General features: G+C 47.0%; 2 protein-coding genes across 5 annotated transcripts; both read left to right on the top strand.

The window, feature by feature from the left end:
• Window positions 1-479: 479 nt before the first annotated feature.
• On the top strand, window positions 480-12,292 carry LOC136289656 (very long chain fatty acid elongase 4-like). 4 transcript variants are annotated; one of them, XM_066183655.1, is made up of 9 exons: window positions 480-1,062; window positions 1,559-1,620; window positions 2,201-2,266; window positions 3,747-3,934; window positions 5,062-5,142; window positions 5,858-6,001; window positions 7,152-7,266; window positions 8,211-8,338; window positions 10,389-12,292. In XM_066183655.1, exons 3-9 carry the CDS (start codon window positions 2,209-2,211, stop codon window positions 10,557-10,559), a joined length of 885 nt encoding a protein of 294 aa, XP_066039752.1. In that variant the 5' UTR covers window positions 480-1,062; window positions 1,559-1,620; window positions 2,201-2,208; the 3' UTR covers window positions 10,560-12,292. The 4 variants fall into 4 exon arrangements, with proteins under 4 accessions (XP_066039752.1, XP_066039754.1, XP_066039753.1 ...); XM_066183657.1 differs by lacking the exon at window positions 1,559-1,620 and having other exon boundaries at window positions 5,945-6,001; XM_066183656.1 differs by lacking the exon at window positions 1,559-1,620 and having other exon boundaries at window positions 5,942-6,001.
• A 5,566-nt stretch (window positions 12,293-17,858) lies between these two features.
• On the top strand, window positions 17,859-20,127 carry KCNA5 (potassium voltage-gated channel subfamily A member 5). Its single transcript, XM_066184630.1, has one exon. The coding sequence runs from the start codon at window positions 17,859-17,861 to the stop codon at window positions 19,743-19,745; it is 1,887 nt and encodes a 628-aa protein (XP_066040727.1). The 3' UTR covers window positions 19,746-20,127.
• The last annotated feature ends 353 nt before the right edge of the window (window positions 20,128-20,480 follow it).

The raw sequence follows: 20,480 nt of genomic DNA, 5'->3' as shown, positions 1-20,480 counted from the left end.
GATCTGGTGACAGACACAATGCAATGATACAAGAAATGGTGCTACCCTGTGTTTTATTTGCTAATAAGTTTGCTAATCATCTGTGCCCATGGGGAAGAGGACGTATCCACACCCCAGGTGACCCCAGGTGACCAAGTTGAACCTCATCATTTGGCTGGGAGCTGTTTCTTGGAGGCTGGGGGTCCAGGGTCCTGGTTCTGCATTGGTACCCCCACATGGGACTGAATCACTGCAGATCTCTGCATTTTCCCTTGATGCTGTAGCTGGAGATCACTTGGTATCACTGTCACACCCCTCCAAATATTTTCCTGTCTCATTAAAAACGGTAAATGTGACTCCCCCAGGGACACAGGCCGGATATGAGGGGTTGACTCTAGCTAAGTTTTCCCTGTGTTCTGTGAGTGAGTGAGTGAGCGAGCTAGCGAGCTAGCGACTGTCCCCACTGTTCTCTGCCCCCTCATTTGGTGCTCTGGGCCTATTTTGAGCACACAAAAGGCTTGCTGACAGCCCCTCGTGCTGGTCTGAAGGAGTGCTCCAAACAGGCTGGTTTCCAGCCGCGATCCCTCGTCTTTCACTATCTGCAAGGCTGTCGTGGCATGTCCTGAAGAAACCTGCAGAAGAAATGCTGGCCCGCTTCCCACTTGGCCGGGCTCCCGAACGTGGCACTAAAGGTCAGTGGTTCACTCCTGTGGAATCCCAGACCTCTTCGGCATTCATTTTCCGCTTCTTTCCAGTCCCCTGATCTGATAAACCGTGTGGGGAGAGGCAGGAGAGGGCGGGGCAGGACTATGTGATGTAACCTCTAACTCGGGCAAAGTTGCGCGACAGCCCTACGGTGCCTGCGGCTGGCGGCGGGGTTTGGGTGGGCGCCGCTGAGAGAGAGACTGAAGAAGAAGGCATGAAGACCCACCACGGCTGTGGAAGACCTAGCAGGTGATGTACTCACCTCCCTTGCGGAGAGGAAAGCTGAGCGCAGCCTGCAGCTCCTTGTCCTGCGGCTCTACCTGCGCCGCGCCCGGCTGGGGACACTCCTGGAGAAAGGGATGCTCGGAGCCAGCTGCGGTGAGTCTGCTCCTCCTTCCTGGCTTTTCCCGGCGGTCTGGGGGGGAAGGAGGGGAAGTAGAGTGAGCTAGAATGCTTGTGGATTGTTTGGGGGCATGTAACCGTGTGGAATCCCTGCGGTATTGACTCTGAGCCAGCTGATAATCACCGACTAATCTGGGTGCTGGCAGAGGCCACCCGGATTACAACGGCGTGTGGCTCTGTGTCAGAATGGGTGTGACACCTCCCAGGGGTCTCGGGCTTTGTGTCAGAGGAACACCCCTAAAAAGGGGGTTGACTGCAAGGATTAACTGCAGGAGAGAAATTTGGGGGTGTCTGCCACCGACACGATGTTGGGCGTCAGTCTGTGAGGAGGAGTCAAAAGAGAAAATGTGATTTTCTCAATGCCAGCAGGAGATGGAACTGGGAGGAAGCTGGTCCTGTGTATTTGCTAATGGAGAGAACTGGATCAGGTAGCTCAGGCTATTGAAACTAACTGCAGAAAAGTGTTTTCTAGGAGAACTTTCAAATGCCTTCGAAAACTGCTGAAAGAAAAGAAGAGGAGGATCATCATAATATGTATGATAATTCTACTTTATATACTGTATTGCAGAATCTGTACAAGATAAAACAAAATTCATGTATAAACTGAGGCCTCAGAAAACCAAATAACGAGCTCTGTTAACACCTCTGGAGTTGCAGCAGTGCTGAATGAATCCCTAGCTGCCTTCCAGCGCTGGGAATATCCAATAATACCTGCAGAGGGATGCAGTTATGACATCTGGTGTGTGCCCTCACTGCTTTAGGAAAAAATACCACGTGACTGATTTCCCAACGGAACTGGCAGTTCCCTCCTGGCTCTGGCAGATCACATGCAGCTGCTCAGGGCATTTTTTAGAGGTGAAACCTCCATGAAATATCATAATCTGGAAATTAAATAATAAGTTATCTAAATTTTTATGTAAATCAAATCTGGAAGTTAAGTTGCTAATCCTTGCAAGGGGGGTTCTCTTTCTTCCTTTTTTAAAGGAGACTTTAATCCTGGTCTAAAAGTTAAATTTTTAGAAAGCTAACTATTGTCCTTTCATTAGCTGTAGTCCTGAGCCTTTGTCTAAAGAGCCTCCTCATTCTAGACTCAGTCAAGTTAATTTCTTTCCAGAACTTGAGATGGCTTCAACTTGGCAGAAAACTCAGGAATTCTACAACTGGGTTCTTGAAAGTGGAGGTAGGTACAGATGCTGTCTAAAATGGCAGTTTCTGCATGAGTAGCATGATCATGAAAACCAAACTTAGAAGGAATGCAGTCCTTTTCTTCACTAGGCAGATTTCCACTTTTCCGTCTCCATGATCACAAACTTCCCTTAAGTCTTGAAACATATCTCATTGACCCTCCAGTTGGATCACGGTAAGGAATGAAAGGATGGGGGATTTCCCAGTGGGCTCTGACAAGACCAGGAGCGATAAATGCTCGGGATTGCCTGTTAAGTCTGTAGTTCTAAAGGAAGTGATTTTTTTTAAATGCATATTCATGTGTCATGGGAAAGCTTAGTTGACCAAAGAGTTAATACTTTGGGGTTTAAACTCTGTGATGCCAGTAAAACCTATTATCAAATAGACTATTGGCAGTAACTACTCCTCGGTGCTTGATATTTGACACTTTGCTGTGAGGAGACATCAGATCTTCAGTAGACAGAGGCTCAGTTTGGTCCCAGAGGGCTCTGTTGTATCTCTGGAGGTAAAGAAAAGTCACAGAATGCCATGAAGGTAGAACAGCAGGCTTGCATGATGGCTTTGGCAGGAGGAGGACATGGGGCATAATGCTCAGACTGTAAATGTTTCAGGACTTGAATTTCACAAGAGAGTGTAAATTTGGATTCAGGACTTTCGACAAACTGTTAAATCCAGAAATGGAATATCAAAGAGGTCCTGACACAGCCCATAACAGCCATCATAAAAAACTGGGAGGTTTAGAAGGGATGGGGATTAACAGAGTTGTCCAGACTGGTATGGCATTTATTAAAAGATGAGGAAGTTTGGCAGAGCAGTGATCACACTGGGAACAGGAAAGGAAAGCATGAATGGCACCTGGGTTGTTTTTGCTGATATAACATATCCTGGGTGATAGCAGGATTAGGGAGAGGTGGCATGACAGAAAAGCTGTTGAATTTCCCTTTACTGTAGGACTGAACAGCTGTTTCAGCAGGGGTAAGTGTTTTGACTTTTCCCATTAAATTCATGCTTTTTAAGAGAGTCCACTCTATGAATAGGTATACAAATGAAGGAGTGGAGAACTTCAGATGTCCTAAGGATTGTAAGGAAGTAACACCAGTGATTGAAACACTTTTGTTATTTAGCTGTAAAGATTTACACTCCTGAGGAGCCACTATTGCTTTGGCTGCTCCTGTGCCTCCCTGCACAGTGTCTGGGATTGCTCCTTTTGCCCAGGGAGGGCTCCAGCTCATCCCAGGAAAGATCTGCCTTCCAGTACTGCAGTCCATACCCAAAACCTGGGCTAAAACCTTTGTGCTAAAGCCTTTTGGCAGAGTCAGAGCTGAAGGACTGAGGTGCAGCTTTTCAAAGACACAGAGACACCAATTTTCTTTCTGCCAGCGAGTGCACGGAAGGGAAGTGATTAAATACAATTAAATATATCCGCCCTGCGCTGTGTGGACGTGCCAGCTGTGGCTGTGTGTTTTGCTTTCCAGATCCAAGGACAGATCCGTGGCCACTGGTCTACTCCCCAGTTCCTGTCACCCTGGTCTTCACCTCCTACCTCTTGATGGTGGCCCTGGGGCCGTCCTGCATGCGGCAGCGGCAGCGGCTGGAGCTGCGGGCTCCGCTGCTCGCCTACAACCTGGCCATGGTGGCATTATCCAGCTACATGTTCTATGAGGTGAGGAGGCAGGATTGGCTCTTAGGTAAGCACCTGGGAAGGGTTTGAATTCCAGAGCCTCCAGATTCCAGGGTTTGAACAGCTTTTGCTGACGGGCTCTGTTGAAGGGAGTGGGAGCTGTCTTGGACAGGTCCGTGTTTTGGCCACAAGAGGAAGAGTATTGTCCTGCTGTACTTGATTTCCTCCCATTTCTCAGTCTGAGAATGAATGAATTGCAAGTTGAGATCTCCCCATTAGGCAGAGAGTGTGTGGAGGCTGTGGAACGGCCTCATTTCGCCTCGAGGTTGGCTGGTGATGGATCCATCTCTGAGGTGAGAATCACTGGTCTAGTGGAAGGTGTCCCTGCCCAAGGCAGGGGGTTGGGACCAGCTGATCTTTAAGGTCCCTTCCAACCCCTTTACATTCTCTGATTTTCCAAAGTTGGTAGCTATCTCCTGGAGTGCCAAGCACTCTCTGTCTTCCTGCTGCTGAGAGTGTAAAAACCATTTTTTTCTGCTTGTTCTTAATGCATAAGCCTTTCCACAAGCCTGTCCCCCCTAGTTTATGTAAGCCACTGAAAACTCTTTGAGAAAACATGGCCAAATAGGTTTCAAAAACATTTTGATGCCAACAAATATGCCATTTAATTTGTATCACAAGGGTTACATTAACACAAATTGCTTTTGGTTGTTTTTTAACAAATGCTGCTCCATCTCAGGACAGGTGTGAAAATTGCTTTTCTGTGCTTGATTGTTCAGTTATACTGGTTCCTTGGTCCAGTTTTTGGCTTTCCAGTGAGCAGACAAATGCAACCAACCAAAACAGAACAGCCTGGGGTCTTTGCAAAGGAGAACAGAGTCTCGCAGAGAGACTCAGAAACCTAGAATTCACTATTCCTGCTGAAGTAGTTTTGAGCCCTCCAGTGATTACACAAAGAGTTACAAATCTTCCCAGGCCAAATTTGCTTTTTAAGATTCCAACCAGAATGTGAAGTACTTTGTTTCAGGTTTTTACTATTTGTTCATGAATTTTCTGTCAGTGACTGTTAGACTGAGACCCTACTACCTTAGCATTAATATGTCCATCTTTTTTGGAACAGATGGCATTGAACAGAAAATTGATTTCTATTTGTTTTTTGTTTGTTTCAGTTTCTGGTCACTTCAGTTTTGGCCAACTACAGCTACCTGTGCCAGCCAGTGGATTACAGCCGGAGTGAGCTGGGAATGAGGGTACAGTTCTGGAGAAAGCTTGCCTTAGGCCCTGCCCTCCCATGGCTATGCGGATTCTCTTGTTCATAAATAGCAATTTGCATGGCTAAGAAGGTGTTGACTCCAGTTTGTTGTTGCCTGTAAATCTGTTCCATTAAATCGTCTGCTTCAACAGTTAGTGCACTTTGCTTTAGTTCTCTAAAATTAATCATTTAAGTCAACCCAGCCATCTAAGTTTGCTCTTTGATCACTGCAGAGAGAATAATCTTCCCAGCTGAAGTATCAATATTGCAAATCACCTCTGAAATAAAAGTTCATTCTGAAATAAAAATCCATTCTTCACATGGATTATAAGGATTCTGGGTGATCACAAGAAAACCAATTTTTATATCCTCTTCCTTGCATGACAGAAACCTTACTCAACCCTTCTTTTAGCAGAGGGATTTGGCTAAAACTATGCCTTGGTCATCACAGGGTGTTGGGTCCCACCAGCATCAGCCTTCCAAAAATGCTGCATGAGTTTTTTTTCTCTTTGAATTTGGAGTTACAGTGCCTTGCTTTGAACAGATGCAAGCATCACATTATCTTTTCAGTTTTTCAGAGTCTTGCCATCTGGGCCAAAAAAACAAACAAACAAAAAAAAACCCACAAAAAACAACAACAACAACAACAACAAAATTTAAAAAAAAAAAAAAAAGCACAACCGGAATCCCCTAATTTTCCCCCGTTTCTGCAGACCCTGGGCGGGCAGGGATACAGCGTGGTTGAAAATGTGTTAATTTTGGGTAAAGCTCTAAACGCCGTGCCTTGTGCTGCCCAGCAGATGGCAAGAGTGTGTTGGTGGTTCTTCTTCTCCAAAGTCATCGAGCTGCTGGATACGGTAAGGACTCAGCTCCTCAGCGGGACCAGGGCTGGAAACAGATACTTCCTTGTCAGAAAGGGGCAGCGTTCCAGAACTGGTGTCCTGGGTTGATCCTGTATTGATTCGCTGCCTGTCTCCATCCCTTGGCTGCACACACTCCCTCCCCAGCAGCCTTCCTGAGGCTGGGCACCATGCTAGGGGAGAGGCTTTAACGCTGGCTGCTGCCAGGTGGGCCCCCAAAATTTTAGCTGCTGGTGCCACATGCGTTCTGCTATTGCCTGGCTGGCTGATTAACAGTGGTGCAGAAAAGGAGCTGCAAGTGGACAAGTCCTGGCATCTCTGCTGCCATGGATTATCCTGGAGCTGTGCACTACAGGTTTGTGTCCTGAGGAAATTAAAAGTCCCCCTGTTTGTAGCTTGTCTTCATGTCTCCCTCTGCACTGTAAATGAACTAAGTGACTGGACAAGGCCTCTGCTTGGCCAGCAGAAGAAAGCTGTGTCCTAGCCTGAAACTTCACATCTCTTTGGGGCTGAAGTTGACAATCCACTGAAATGTAAATAAACATGTGGATCCTTCCTAGGCCTATTGCCAGCGGTTTGGCCAATCCCTTCTCTGTTTGCATCAGCAACAAAAGCAGCTTTTTGCCAGTCCTGAGTGCCTGAAAAGCAGATTCACTTTTTCGTGTGTGTGTGTGTGTGTGTGTGTGTGTGTATGCATATGCATGGTGAAATGCAGTGACCTGACACATTTTCATCTGGCAAAACAATTCTCTTTACTAATGCAAATTCCAGGAGGGTTTGGCCATTTAACACAGTGGTTTTTCTGGGGGTTATTGTCTGGTAGCAGTAAATATACAACCTATGTCCTGAAAAGGAGCAGACCCAAGCAGCTGTGAACTGTATGGAAGCTCAGCCAGAGTCTCAGATGTGTCCTCTTTGGACTTTGGGCCCTGAATCCAGACATAAAAATATTTGGGCCTTTGTGGAAGGAATTCTATCTTCTAGTTTCCCCTATAAGTTCTATTGCATTTCACCAGTTTTTGTCAACAGCAGAGGAAATGGGTTTGGGAGATTCAGACTCATCATCAGCTATTTTTATAACTTTTTACAGTGAAATGTTGGTCTAAGCACATCAACTCAAGGTTTTCCTTTGCCTGGCTTCTTTCAGGTTTTCTTAATTCTGCGCAAGAAACAAGAGCAGGTGACTTTTCTGCACGTGTACCATCATGGCTCTATGCTCTTCAACTGGTGGTCAGGGGTCAAATACGTGCCTGGAGGACAAGGTATGCCTGTAAGAAATGCTGCTGCAAGAGAACCTTGTGTTTCTCATGGCTTTTTTGGGCTGTGGAGGTAGCATTATCAGTGCAGATGGGCTGACTGGCAGGTAGGAAGCTCACCTACTTCCAAAGGTGAGAAAACCATGGGCATTTCAGATGACCCCATCTGCTCAGCTCTTGGGGCTATTTAGGCTGTCATGTTCACTGCCTCATCCAAAATGAGAGTGTGCCATCAGAGTGGGTCCAAACAGAAAAAAAAAAATCCTACAGGAGTTCTCTGTATATCTCCTTGCAGAGCAGTGCTCCCTCACTCCCAATTCAGAGGCCCTGGGGCAGCAATCCAGGTTCTGGCTGTTTCCAGCTCTGGCTGTGCCCATTTATGGGCTGTATCCAGAACACTCCCCCTTTTTGCTCAACTGGAAGAGAAGCATCTGGGTACTAAGCCACTCTAGGAAGGCCCTATACATGATGCTGAGGCATTCTTTTTTGGGAAGTCACTTTGGCTACAGGGCCTTGACACCAGAATGGTGTGAAATGCTTAGGTCAGATGATCAAAGTCTCTCCTCTTCCTTTGAAGCTCTTCTCTGTCTCTGAACACTTGATATGGGATGGGTATTTTGTGGATGCCCAAACCCTGTCAGTTCAAGGCGAGATTAGATGGGGCTTTGGGCAACTCTAGTGGGAGATGTGCCCTGGGGGTTGGAGCCAGTGGCCTTTAAGGTCCCTTCTGGCCCAACCCATCCAATGATTTTGGCTGCTGAAGGAAGGGAGAAGGTGATGTGCTTCCATGGCAGAGCCGGGTGGAATGTTCACAGACGGGGTGGATGTGATGTATTTTGGAAGCATCATCATAGTGGCTGTGAGTATTAGCTTGTTAGTATTATTGGCTTCACAGTATTAGCCTGGAATGGGTCATGTGCCTTGTTCACCCTCCCTTCTTCACTCCTCAGCCTTCTTTATTGGGATGTTGAACTCCTTTGTCCACATCTTCATGTATGGCTACTACGCCCTGGCCAGCCTGGGACCGCGGATGCACCGGTACCTGTGGTGGAAGCGTTACCTGACCATCCTGCAGATGGTAACTAGCTCCAAGTGTTCTTCCCTGCCCTCCCATGCGCCAGGTGTGATGGCCCCTGCTGTCTGTCACCTTACTGACCCAATCTCTGTGTGCTGCCCACAGAGAGCAGCATGTCCCCAGGTGCCCTCATGTGCCACTCCGAGAGGTGAAGCCATGGGTGACCTGCTCCAAATGCTGCTTTCACAAGACTATTGGAGGCCTTCAGTGACCCCCATTAAACTAATTATCCACAGCCCTGTAATGGGAAGAGAAAAATCAGCAGTTGGATTCCTCCTTTTTATGTTGCATATGGAGCACTGAAAACAGAGCTTGATGTGGAGAGGTGGGGAACAGTAATTCAGGGAAACTTTGGATTTTCAGTAGGGCAGCAGACTGGGGAGCCTTGATTCAGTTCCTTCAGAAAGGAAAGGTGTTTCTAACTGCAGGCAAACGGGCGAGTTAAAGAGAAATATGTGAATTTTACTCTTTCTCTAGAAAATCCCTTTGGATTTTCTTTCCCTCATCTCTGATGAAGTTACAAATCCAGAAAGTCCTGTGTTTTTTTAAAGATACAGCATAAATGCAACAGTCCAGACAAGGACAATGGTTGTAGGAGACATTTTTCCACTCAAAGAGAGGCTTTGCAAACCAAAAGTATGTGGTTACAAGGGAAGACAATATGTGTAAAATAGTGGTGCAGTGAAGGCTGCTCCAGAATTCTCACTTGGCCTGCATGGCAAAGCAGAACGAGAAAGCATTGCATGAAGTGAAAAGGTATTTGTAATGCAAATTATAGCACAGGAAAAAAAATATTTAATAGCTTTTTGGTAGGTAGAACTCATTGCTTCAGGGTATGGAGACAGGTGACTTAGTAAAATACAAAAAAAAGGATTAATGTTTAATGTTTAAATTAATAAAGATAGTATCTGTAGTTCCTCTCTGCAAGCTAAAATACAAATCAAAATAATTATGGGTATAATAACCTGCTTACCACTGAGGAAGCAGAATCTCCCACCTTCAGTTTCCATATTCCATCCTCTCAGTTACTGCACTGTGGCAGAGAAATGGGCCAAGGGCAGGAGAGGCTGGATTGGTTAAACCTCCAGGTTTGATGGGCATCTTTCCTGGTGGGAAAACACTGCTGGGCTTGGAAGGCAGGTTTCCAGGGATGTCAGGAGAGGCAAGCAGGTGATCCTTTGGGTTGAGAACATTGCTGAGATGTTGTGACAGCTGTGATAGTCTCAATGGGCAGCTGAGGTGTATCTCGTGTAGGTTCCCTAATCTGGCTGCCTCTTTGTCTTGGTTTGGAAAGACAGGTATCTGCCAGGGAAAGCCAGAGCTCCCCTTGGAATGGAGAATGCAAACCCTCTCCCTCCAAATTATTATCATTTTGCAATTAAGGGCTTTCAGGCAAAGATATGGGAATAGGAAAACCAGGTTTTTTATTAGGAATATTAAAAAATACAAATGCAGTAGTACAAAAAAACCAAGCAAGTAAACAAACAAAAATCCTAGAAAACCTTGACAGAGTCAGAGATACAACCAGACACCCTGTTGGTCAGGGTGTTGGAAGCAGTCCAAATAAATCCTCCTGGAGTAACACGTGTGGTTCTGTTGGAGTAGAGATGATCCTGTAGAAGGATCCAGTGATGGTGAGATGGGTCTGGTCTTCCTCTGGAGCCCAGTGGAAGACAGGTTGCCTTGGTGTTTTTGACTCCCAGTTTTTATTTAGGTAGGAATGGTTGGCTTCTCCCACTGGGTGGAGCATCTCACAATGGGATGATGTAATTGTACCAGTCATGTGGTGAGCCTTAATGGCCCATTAACAGCAGATATCCCCCGGAGGGAGGATAGGTTGTGAAAGCGATAAGGAACATTGCTCCACATGGTTTTAACCACTGGCCCATTAACAGAAGACACCCACCCCCTCCCCACCCTGGAGTTAAGAGGAATGGGTTATACAAGAGATAAAGAAAAACACCTCCCCAATAGGTTTCAACAGATGGAAATAGAATACACATTTTTGGTTACATATTGCAAACCAAGACACTCTTTTTTCCACCTCTTCCAGTGCCAGTTTGTGGCCATTGCTGCTCATTCTTCCTACAACCTCTTCACAGAGTGCCCATTCCCTGATGGCTTCAACACTGCAGTCTTCCTCTACATCCTCAGCCTCCTGGCTCTCTTCCTACGCTTCTACTATCGGACCTACATTAGGGGAAAGCGGGAAAAGCTGACTTAAAGGAAATCAAGGAGGACAGAGAGCACAGTCTGATGAATGTGCATGTTTTCTGCTGCTTATTGCATGGTTTCAGGAAGAAAATGGATCTGAGGAGTGTGTGTGAGGCTCATGTCCTGCCTTCAAGTATCCCAGGTTAGGGAGAAGAAATGAATGATGTAAACTCAGGGATTAAGGAATTGAGGAGCACACTTAATTAAGCTGAGGCCAAGCTAAGCCAAGTAGTCACCAGCATAGCAGGCTTTGGGACATTTGACAGATAAGGTCTTTTTTCCTTCCATCTTTAACTCAGTGTTCAAGGTCTATCAGGCAGCTACAACTCCCTGCCTCATTGCTTAGGCTGTAGAGGGTTTGTTTGCATTCACAAAACTATCTCAGCTTGGTGTTGTAGGTCAGACAGGATCATGTGCCTCCAGCCTAGAAATCAATGTCCAGGTAGCAGCAGCAGCCAGGAGTCCCCAGGGACTGCAGGATGCACTCACCTGTGCACTGCATCCCACCCTGTCTTGACAAGGAAGCTCCTACTTGGACTGGGGTGGTCCTGATGGTTTAACTTCATATCAGTATAAGCAGCAAGAAAATTGGACATTAGGTTTTCTGGCTGGACAGGTGTCTTCACTGTCCTGTAGCTAAAGAAGGCATTATTAGCACCTTCACCCTAGTAAGAAACTAGTGCAGTAAGAGTCACCATGTCCCATTTTCTGGAATTCTTATTTCCCTTTGGTTACTCTCATACCAATAGAGGATTTTAATGCATGAAGATACTTGGTACTTCTCCTTATACATGCCATAATTGAACTAGAAAGAATAGACTGATGTTTCCTATTCATAACTTTTTTCCTCCAATTCGTTATTATTTTTAATACTGTTACTTTAGAATTTTGCTTCTTGTCAAACATAAAGAGTTTAACAACACCATAAGCAACCACCTCCACTACCTAATTGTATGAGAATTATTACAAAATGTATAAAATCAATTCATTGGATAGTGCAAAGCTGCATCACTCCATTGATTTTAAGACATCACTAACTGGCTTCTCTTTTTTGCTCCTAAATGAATTACAACTAGTTTTTGGCACTTATATTAATCTGCAGACTGTTAAATACTGTTAAAGTTTTGATGTGGTAGTGCTTTGAAAATCCTAATTAAACTACAAAATGGTAATTATTGATTGAATCCTGCTCAGTTGATTAAAACAGATATTATGGAGTAGTGGTATTTTGTGAAATACAAAGGTGTTGAAGGAGAGGGTTGGAAGTAGTGACACGGTGCATTGCCATTGCCAAGCCAAATCCACTTTAAATATAAAGGAGTCCAACTCCACTGGGAATGTCCAGAGGACTAGAGCTAGCCTGAACCTAGCAAATGGATGTACGCCAGAAGACCTGTGTGCCCTACACCAACCGGGAGTCAAGTGGCTACAAAAAATTAATTCAGCTTGTTCCTCAGTGCTCTGTGTTCATACACCAAACCTTTCCTTCAGCCCCTCCACACACATGTGGAAGATAAAACAATATTCTGCCTTTCCTCACCCTTCTCCCCTTCACACACAGCCACAAAGGACTTTTTCACACTGTCACAAGGACACATCATAAATGTCCTTCCCTTGATTTGAGCAGTCTCTCTTCTGATTGTCACTGGTGAGTATGAGGATCACTGCATCTCTGCTAGTTGGTTTTCTTCCTGTCAAATATTTTTCCGTGCTAATTAATAAATAAATAGTGATACTTTCGCATACTGGAGTTCTGTCAGAATTTTAACTAGCAAATCCCTGGGTGGGTCCTTCATTCCTCCGTTTGTTTGGAAAGACAGGAAAACAGGATCTGCTGTGTATCTAACAGATTCATGTGGAGGGTTTCCCCTGGGGAATCTCCAGAGCTGAAGACTCAGTGCAAATAAAGCCGTTTCATTACTCCTGTCCACCTAATGATTCATTTACGGCCCTCTTCTGCTTAAGCCATCAGTACATTTGGCTCTCTAGTTTCGTGGTAGAGCATTTCCTGCAGCTGGCTCACAAAGCAATCTAATGCTCTTTTTCCTATACTTGAGTAGGTTTCAACCTCAGTTTCCCCTCACTTTAATGTTTTCAGAATGTAGTAACTAAGTTCACTCATAATTTTATACCAGAATAAGCATCATGTATTTTGCTTTTCTTTGATTCATGATAGCTTAAAAATTAGAAACGAGCACGGAATCTGAATGAGATTACTCAATACTTTTCCACTCTTAAAATACACGGATTTGTAAACACGCCATTTAGCTTTTTTTAAGGCAGCCTTTGCAGCTTAATTTGTGTCTGTGTCTGACAGAGAAATGGATTCTGGAGTGTCACTGGCCACATAGGTGGTAACGAAACATGAAAGTGCAAATCTGTCACCTGACAGCTTGAAGTGACTGATCACCTGAATCAGACATTGCTGTCATCATTTGTTCTAGACATGAAACCGTTGATTTATTCCTGTTCCTCTTCCTCACAGCCTGAGTGAGTGGCCTGATCTTGAAAGAGTAAGAGCTTTTTGTGGGTGTGACTTTGATGGCATAGGATAAAAATGAAGTCTTTTCAGTTGACTGAAAGGAGGGACCGAGTTTGCCCGGAAACACCACACTTTCCATACAGGAACAGACACTGGCATGGAGCACAGCTGTTACAGAAGTATTGATGCAAGCAGAATTCACTTGTGAGGGTATTTGCACTGGCAGTGAAGAAAAAACTGCAGTGGTATCGCTGGGTGGCTCTGCAGGTTGCTCCTTCAGATTGCATTTGCTTGTCTTCATTCTCCTGTTATAAAATTGGGTTATCCCAAGTGGAACTGTCCACCTGGGCCACTCTATTGTGACAAAAAACCTGAGAGCACTGTAATATGCTCCTGGAATTTAACAGTGAATAAAGGCACTGAATGGGATTTCCCCTCTAAGATCAAGTCCCTGGAATTAAAGATTACACCACAGCAAAGCACTGGAAGTCAAACGGGGAGGGAAATTACAAATTGCAAGCTCAGATGGCTCATGCTGTCTGGTAGAGTCCAAAGTTTTGAGGATGAATTGAAAATACCCTGTCACAGCTGGTATTGTGAGAACCTTCTGGGCCAAATGCTGCTTCTACCACTATCAGTGACAAAGGCTGCAGATTCCTCTGCAAGGAGGCTGGCTCAGTTCTGTGGAAAACAACATGCTGGACTCCACAGCCATGTTTGCTGGGAGTAGGCTGGAATGTTATTCAATCTTAACAGATGACTCTTGAGGGCACAGTGGTGTGTGAGTCCCCCCCTTATAAAAAATGGGTCATTAGACATTTGTCGAGTGGAGTGGTTTACATGAACAAGATGTAAAGCATAGTGTAAGTAGGCTGCTGAAATGAATAAGCTTGATATCTGCTAGTGCTCAGCATCTTTCCTGCTGTTCCAGTCAATGTAAATTATGGATGTTCTGATCAAATTACTTTTGAATTAACCAGACCATTTACTCAGTGCTTACTTTCTGTCTGAAGATAAATGAGAGGGATTCTCATTTTAATCAAAACAAAATACAGAAAAGAAAATCAATTACTATTTAATGTTTTTTCCATCCCTCTGTGATGGAAAGTTTCCAGAGGAACTTGGGCTTAAAATTGCAAAGCAATATAAAATGCAGGGACATGGTTGGGTTTTAGCTATTGGATTTTTTATATACTATCAGAAAATATGGCTTTTTTTTTTTAAGGCAAAAGAATTACTCTAAACAATTAAACAAGCAAAAGCAGAGTGCAGTAGATTGCTTCGCCCAAAAAATAAAAATCTGTTGATACAAATGTAAACCACCTAGAAGCCAAACATTTAAAAAGATCAGGCAGTCCTATATATAGAACAGTGTGAATGTGCTGAATTCATTAATGAATAGCCTCGTGGATTAGGGCTTGATAGATGGAGTGCTCGCATCCAGATGTTTACTGTGATTTGTCAATGGCCTTGTACTTAATCCTCCTGGACAGGAAATACGAGTCTTTTTCTCTAGGGTCTCTCCTAGGGGCTGTGGCAGTGCCTCTCTCTGGCCTGAATCATCTCAACACGGGATCAGGCTGCCGAGGAATTAACCAAGTGGCGGAGGCACGGATTTGCCTTTAACCCTTTCCGTTTCCTCTCAGCTTCAGATGATTTCCTCACCATCTGCCACAACCTCGCCATTATTTAGTCAACACATGGAAAAGGAAAAAAGGAGTCACCCGTGTCACCCTGGGGTCCCTGTACCCACAAAATGTGCTGAGGGAGACAAATGGAGGGCTATCAGCACTGAGGAGAAGGAGGGCTGTGAACAGCCTCAAGAGCTTGGTGTGCCTCTTTTCACCTCTCAGCATCGCATTTTTATTTTTGTGGTGCTGCAACTCCCTATCAGTGACAGGGATGGCCCAAGAGGTAGTATTTCTGAGGAGACTAGATATCCCCAAGGTGTCCTTGGTCAGGGTACCAGGGAGTGTAGTGTGTGCATGAGTGTGTTTGGGTGTGGGTAGGTGAATGCAGCCCCTGCAGACCAACCCCATGGGTCATTTCTCAGCATGCGGGACCTCTCCACGGGATGGGTCTTTCATCTCACTGTGGGACACTGAAGGACAGCTCCCAGCAGCTACACCTGCTATGGAATGGCCTAGTGGGATCTGCAATGAATGCTAGGTTTTGTTGTGGATGTGCTGGAGTGTAAAGGACTGATTTTCTGTGCTCAGGATAGAAATCACTTCTGGCTAAATCAAAAGTACATGGACAAATAAATTCTTTTCAGGGAGTGCCTGGTTAAAACGTTAGTAGCACATCTTAGCACTGTTCTTCCCTAGTCTGCATGTTATCCTTTCTCTCCAGTACCTTGGCTTTCTGCTGCTTTTCAAGAGAGTGTTCAGGGTATTTACACTGGGCTGAAAAAATGAAGGCTATTAAATAAAAATTGTCCTTTAAAAATTCCCTGCTTGGAGTAGGTGTTTCTTCCCCTTTAACATGATCCTCCCACTTTCTCTTTCCCTTTTCTCTGCTCTTCTTTTGTACCCACACATACAGACTCTGTAATAGATTCTCAGACCTTTTAAAGCTGCAAAGAAAGTAGCTACAAGTTACTCAAATGCTGTGCAAGCAGCTGTATTTGTCTGATCCATCAATTAATCTAGTACATTTTCTCCATAGGGTTTTCTGCAAGGCTTTCATCCAAGTAAATTTGGGCAAGTCTTTCTTTTTCATTGCACTTTAGCATAAGCCCACCTGGCTTCAAATTCAGGATGTGAACACTGCAACTTGATACTTAGGAAGGCTAGAGACTTAAACTAAAAGTTAAATTCAGCATGGTCCCTGCCAGGCATTCCCTGCTATTGATGAAGGAATGTCAGAATGGATACAACTGTCTGAGAGGCAGCAAGTAACTGCTCCTCTGTACACTTTATTCTGCTCTGAGTGGTGCCCACCATCACAGGTGTCTGAGGATGTTTTCTCCTGAAATAAATGGTTATTCCTGAGACAATGTTTGGAGGGAGAATGCCTTGCATTACAGGAGCTGACAGAGTTGGAAAACCAGAATAGTTTTCGAGTGTGCAAGCCCTTTTTTGGTTGAAATCCCTGATATGCATTGGTAGCAGATCAGCAACTCTTTGTTGGGGTGCACAGGTGTGTCTGTGGTGTGTATGTTTATCATGGGTTTTTCTAGTCCCAAAGGCTGTTATCCTACATTTTGCAGGTTTAATATGTTAGTCCATTAAATAACTGTAAATCAAAGGGCCATTATTTTCAAAGAAGAACTTACCTTCTACATAATTTTGCTTCTAGAAATTACTTGTGTGAGTAAAGTGGTTCTTCACTGGCACAGTGGCAAAACAGGTTGGCAGTTCTGTGCTCAGTTCTCGGAGATAAAAAGCAAGCCACCACTTACAGAAACCATTTAATACAATTATGGTTTTCTATTTTGGCACTGTTGTTAATATCTTTGGGCATATTTCATACACAGAAGTAATGTTTTAAATTAAGGGAAAGCCACTAATCCCAGTGAATCAAGGTGAAGTGTTTGATGGAGCTCTGAGTAGTAACATAAGGGCTTAGGAAAAAATGTCACTGTGATGCCAGCTGGAAGGCAAAATGATCACACTCAATTTTGTTAGAAAACCAGAAACTCCACAAGACTGGAGTGTGTATCTATACCTACAGGTTCTAATCCTACAGTAATGATATACATATTTAGTGTATTTCCCTGCAGACCTTGAATAGAATGGATGAGTTCATGGCTTGAATATAGAAAGTAAGATCTTAGCATTGACTGTATACTGAACTGTCATTGAAGTCATTGTGTAAAGCTGCTTGCTTCTCTCTAATAAAATGTGCATCTACTGAAATGTTTCAGCCTTGGATGTGGGTTTGAGAATGTATCAATGGGAAAGAATTTGCAAATGTTAACGTGAAAGTAGCACGGCAGAAATGTCGTTTGCTGGCTTGGGAAGCACCTTTTGGAGCCGCACTAATTCAGCGATAAACTCGAGGGACCAGGAGCGGGGAGAGCAAACGCAAAGCGGAAAAAAAAAAAAAAATACCCAATCCCTTCCTTTGTTCTTATTCCGCTGGGGAATGGGGAGCGGGGGACACACGCCAAAAGGCGCCAGCAATCCCCGGGGCTTTCAGTTCTGATTTTCATTAGAGGTGAGCGGGGGTTTTACAGCCAGAAGCGCTCGCTGCCAGCAAATCCACGCGTGGGGGCCCCTCCGTAATCCCCCGGCGCGGCGGGGGCGCGAACTGCGGGGCGGAGAGCGCTGTGCCCCGCGGCCCGGAGGGCAGCCCCAGCCCCCTGCCCGGCCGCAGGCACTGCTGACACCCGGCCTGCCGCACCTCCGGAGCGGTGCCCCGACCGCGCATCCCCCGCCCGGGCACCTGTGGGCATCCCTCCGGCCGGGCCCCGCTGCCCGAGTCCGTCCGCGCCCCGGCGCGCAGCCCCTCGGCGGGGCGGGGCGCGGGGGGATGCGGCATCCCGGCTCCCAGGGGGATGCTGCCGCTGCCTGCGCGGGGGCGCGGAGCAGGAGGGATCCTCTTTGACGTCAAGCGACCATAATATAATGATCGCTCGTTCATATCCGGGTCCCCGGGCAGCTCCCCCGGGCCGCGCTCGGCCGCGCTCGGCGGCGCAGTGAGGGGAGGCGGGTCGGGCAGGGCAGGGCAGGGCAGGGCAGAGCAAGGAAGGGCAGGGCAGGGCAGGGCAGCGCGGCCGCCCGGAGGTGGCCGGCGGCGGCAGCGGCGCGGCGAGCGCAGCATGCCCGCCGCCTCAGACGCGCCTGCCTCCCGCCGCCGCCGCCGCCGCCGCCGCTGCTGCCCATGGAGATCGCGCTAGTGACTCTGGAGAACGGCGGCACCACGGCCATCGCGGGCGGCGACGATGCCGCGGCCGCCGGCAGCCGGGCGCGCTGGCGGGGCAACTTGCTGCACCTCGCCGGCTCGCCGCAGCTGAGCGACGGCAAGGAGAGCGGCCCGCCGCCGCCGCCGCCCGCGGGGGACGAGGAGCGGGAGCGGACCCCGCCGGGTCCCCGCGCAGGAGGCGGCGGCGGCGGCGGCGCGGGCGGCCCCGACGAGCGGCCGACGGAGCCCCGCGCAGCCCCCGCGCCGCCGCCGCGGCCGCCGCCCCGCGCCCCGCGCCCCGCCGCGGACATGGGGCCGCCCGAAGAGGGGGGACACCGGCGGGGCATGGCCATGGCGGCGGCGGGCGACGAGGAGGAGGAGGCGGCGGCGGCCAACCCGGGCGCCATGCACCACCAGCGGGTGCTGATCAACATCTCGGGGCTGCGCTTCGAGACACAGCTGGGCACCCTCAACCAGTTCCCCGACACGCTGCTGGGGGACCCCGACAAGCGCATTCGCTACTTCGACCCGCTCCGCAACGAGTACTTCTTCGACCGCAACCGACCCAGCTTCGACGGCATCCTCTACTTCTACCAGTCCGGGGGCAAGCTCCGCCGGCCCGTCAATGTCTCCATCGACGTCTTCGCCGACGAGATCCGCTTCTACCAGCTGGGTGAGGAGGCCATGGAGCGCTTCCGGGAGGACGAGGGCTTCATCAAAGAGGAGGAGAAGCCCCTGCCCCGCAATGAGTTCCAGCGCCAGGTCTGGCTCATCTTTGAGTACCCCGAGAGCTCCAGCTCAGCCCGGGCCATCGCCATCGTCTCCGTGCTGGTCATCCTCATCTCCATCATCACCTTCTGCCTGGAGACCCTGCCCGAGTTCAGGGACGAGAGGGAGCTCCCCGTACCCCTGCCCCCACAAGGTGGAGGTTTGAATGGCACGCCCGGGGACTCCCCACCCATGCAACCGCCCAGCAGCCTGGCTGACCCCTTCTTCATCATCGAGACCACCTGTGTGATCTGGTTCACCTTCGAGCTCCTTGTGCGCTTCTTCGCCTGCCCCAGCAAGCCCGAGTTCTCCCGCAACATCATGAACATCATCGACATCGTGGCCATCATCCCCTACTTTATCACCTTGGGCACCGAGCTGGCCCATGAGCAGCAGCAGCCCGGGGCTGGCGGTAGCAATGGGGGTGGGGGCCAGCAGCAAGCCATGTCCCTGGCCATCCTCAGAGTCATCCGCCTGGTCAGAGTCTTCAGGATCTTCAAGCTCTCCAGGCACTCCAAGGGGCTGCAGATCTTGGGACAGACTTTGAAAGCCAGCATGAGGGAGCTGGGCCTCCTCATCTTTTTCCTCTTCATCGGGGTGATCCTTTTCTCCAGCGCTGTCTACTTTGCTGAGGCTGATGACCCCGAGTCTCATTTCTCCAGCATCCCTGATGCTTTCTGGTGGGCAGTGGTAACCATGACTACTGTGGGCTATGGGGACATGAGACCTGTCACTGTGGGGGGCAAGATTGTGGGCTCCTTGTGTGCCATTGCGGGTGTGCTCACCATTGCCCTGCCTGTCCCTGTCATTGTGTCCAACTTCAACTACTTCTACCACCGGGAGACTGACCACGAAGAGCAGTCTATCCTCAAAGATGAACACAGCAGTGCTCAGGGCAGCACTGCAGGGGGAGAACTGAAAAGAAGACCCAGTAAAAACTCTCTGAACAAATCTGTTGTGCACTTGGAAAACAGTGAGGAGTTCAACAGTGGCACCAGCTCCTTAGAGAAAGCAAATATCAAGGCAAAAAGTAATGTAGATCTCAGAAAGTCTCTCTATGCTCTCTGTCTGGACACCAATAGGGAAACAGACCTGTGAGGAGAGGAGACAGAGTTCAGACGGGCAGAAGGATTTTCTGGTGTCAGAAACTTGCTACTATTAATTATTCTTTTAGTACCAATTAGTTTTTTAAGTCAGGCTGTATTTTATAAATTGATCACTGTCCTGAGCAGTCCTCCAGGAATACATGTTTTTATGTTCTTTTCCATGACACAAAGGGTCACCTATTTTTAAAATAGACTAAGAATAAGCTACGCTCCATGATGCAGGAACTGGCAAATTATGACAGTGAAAAATCTAATTTGTAGAAACTTATTTTAGCAAATGGTCATTGGTTTTAAATGGGTAATTTGTAACCAATTCAGTTGCTCCAAGTTTAGTATAAAGAACTGGGGGGATGTGTGTGTGAAGAATGAATGCATTGGGGATGGGAGGGGGGAGGTGGAGGGGTTTTGTACTGTAGTTTCAAATTAAAATTATTCAGATATATTTTGTATCTGTATGACTGTATTTATGGTTGAAAGGAGATTTCTTATTCCTGTGAAATATGATATCATTAAAGCACTAGGAACATTAGCAGATCAGCACTTTCTGAGTTTTCCACTAGTGATCAGTACAGATCTGGTTATCTTGTATGTGAAGTGAATTTGGTGCTTTGAACCCTAGAGCAGAAAACTTCTGTTTGTCATTGATATCTTAGTTTCTTGTGAGCCTTAAATTATTAAATATTGTAGATATACTTCTTTATAAATGATTTTATTAGTTACCTTTCTG

This window comes from Chamaea fasciata, unplaced genomic scaffold, assembly GCF_029207755.1.
Source record: "Chamaea fasciata isolate MVZ Bird 193981 ecotype frontalis unplaced genomic scaffold, bChaFas1.0.hap1 SCAF_5, whole genome shotgun sequence".
NCBI classification, from domain to species: domain Eukaryota; kingdom Metazoa; phylum Chordata; class Aves; order Passeriformes; family Sylviidae; genus Chamaea; species Chamaea fasciata.
Note: the sequence above shows the minus strand (reverse complement) of the source record. Positions and strands in the feature narration are given on the sequence as shown.

What these genes read in the sequence shown, in the direction of transcription:
- LOC136289656 (XM_066183655.1), top strand. Translation starts at nt 2,209, where the DNA reads ATGGCTTCAACTTGGCAGAAAACTCAGGAATTCTACAACTGGGTTCTT. An exon ending in TCATCGAGCTGCTGGATACG is followed by an intron (nt 6,002 to 7,151) that starts GTAAGGACTCAG and finishes GGCTTCTTTCAG; the next exon opens with GTTTTCTTAATTCTGCGCAA. An exon ending in ATACGTGCCTGGAGGACAAG is followed by an intron (nt 7,267 to 8,210) that starts GTATGCCTGTAA and finishes TTCACTCCTCAG; the next exon opens with CCTTCTTTATTGGGATGTTG.
- KCNA5 (XM_066184630.1), top strand. Translation starts at nt 17,859, where the DNA reads ATGGAGATCGCGCTAGTGACTCTGGAGAACGGCGGCACCACGGCCATC.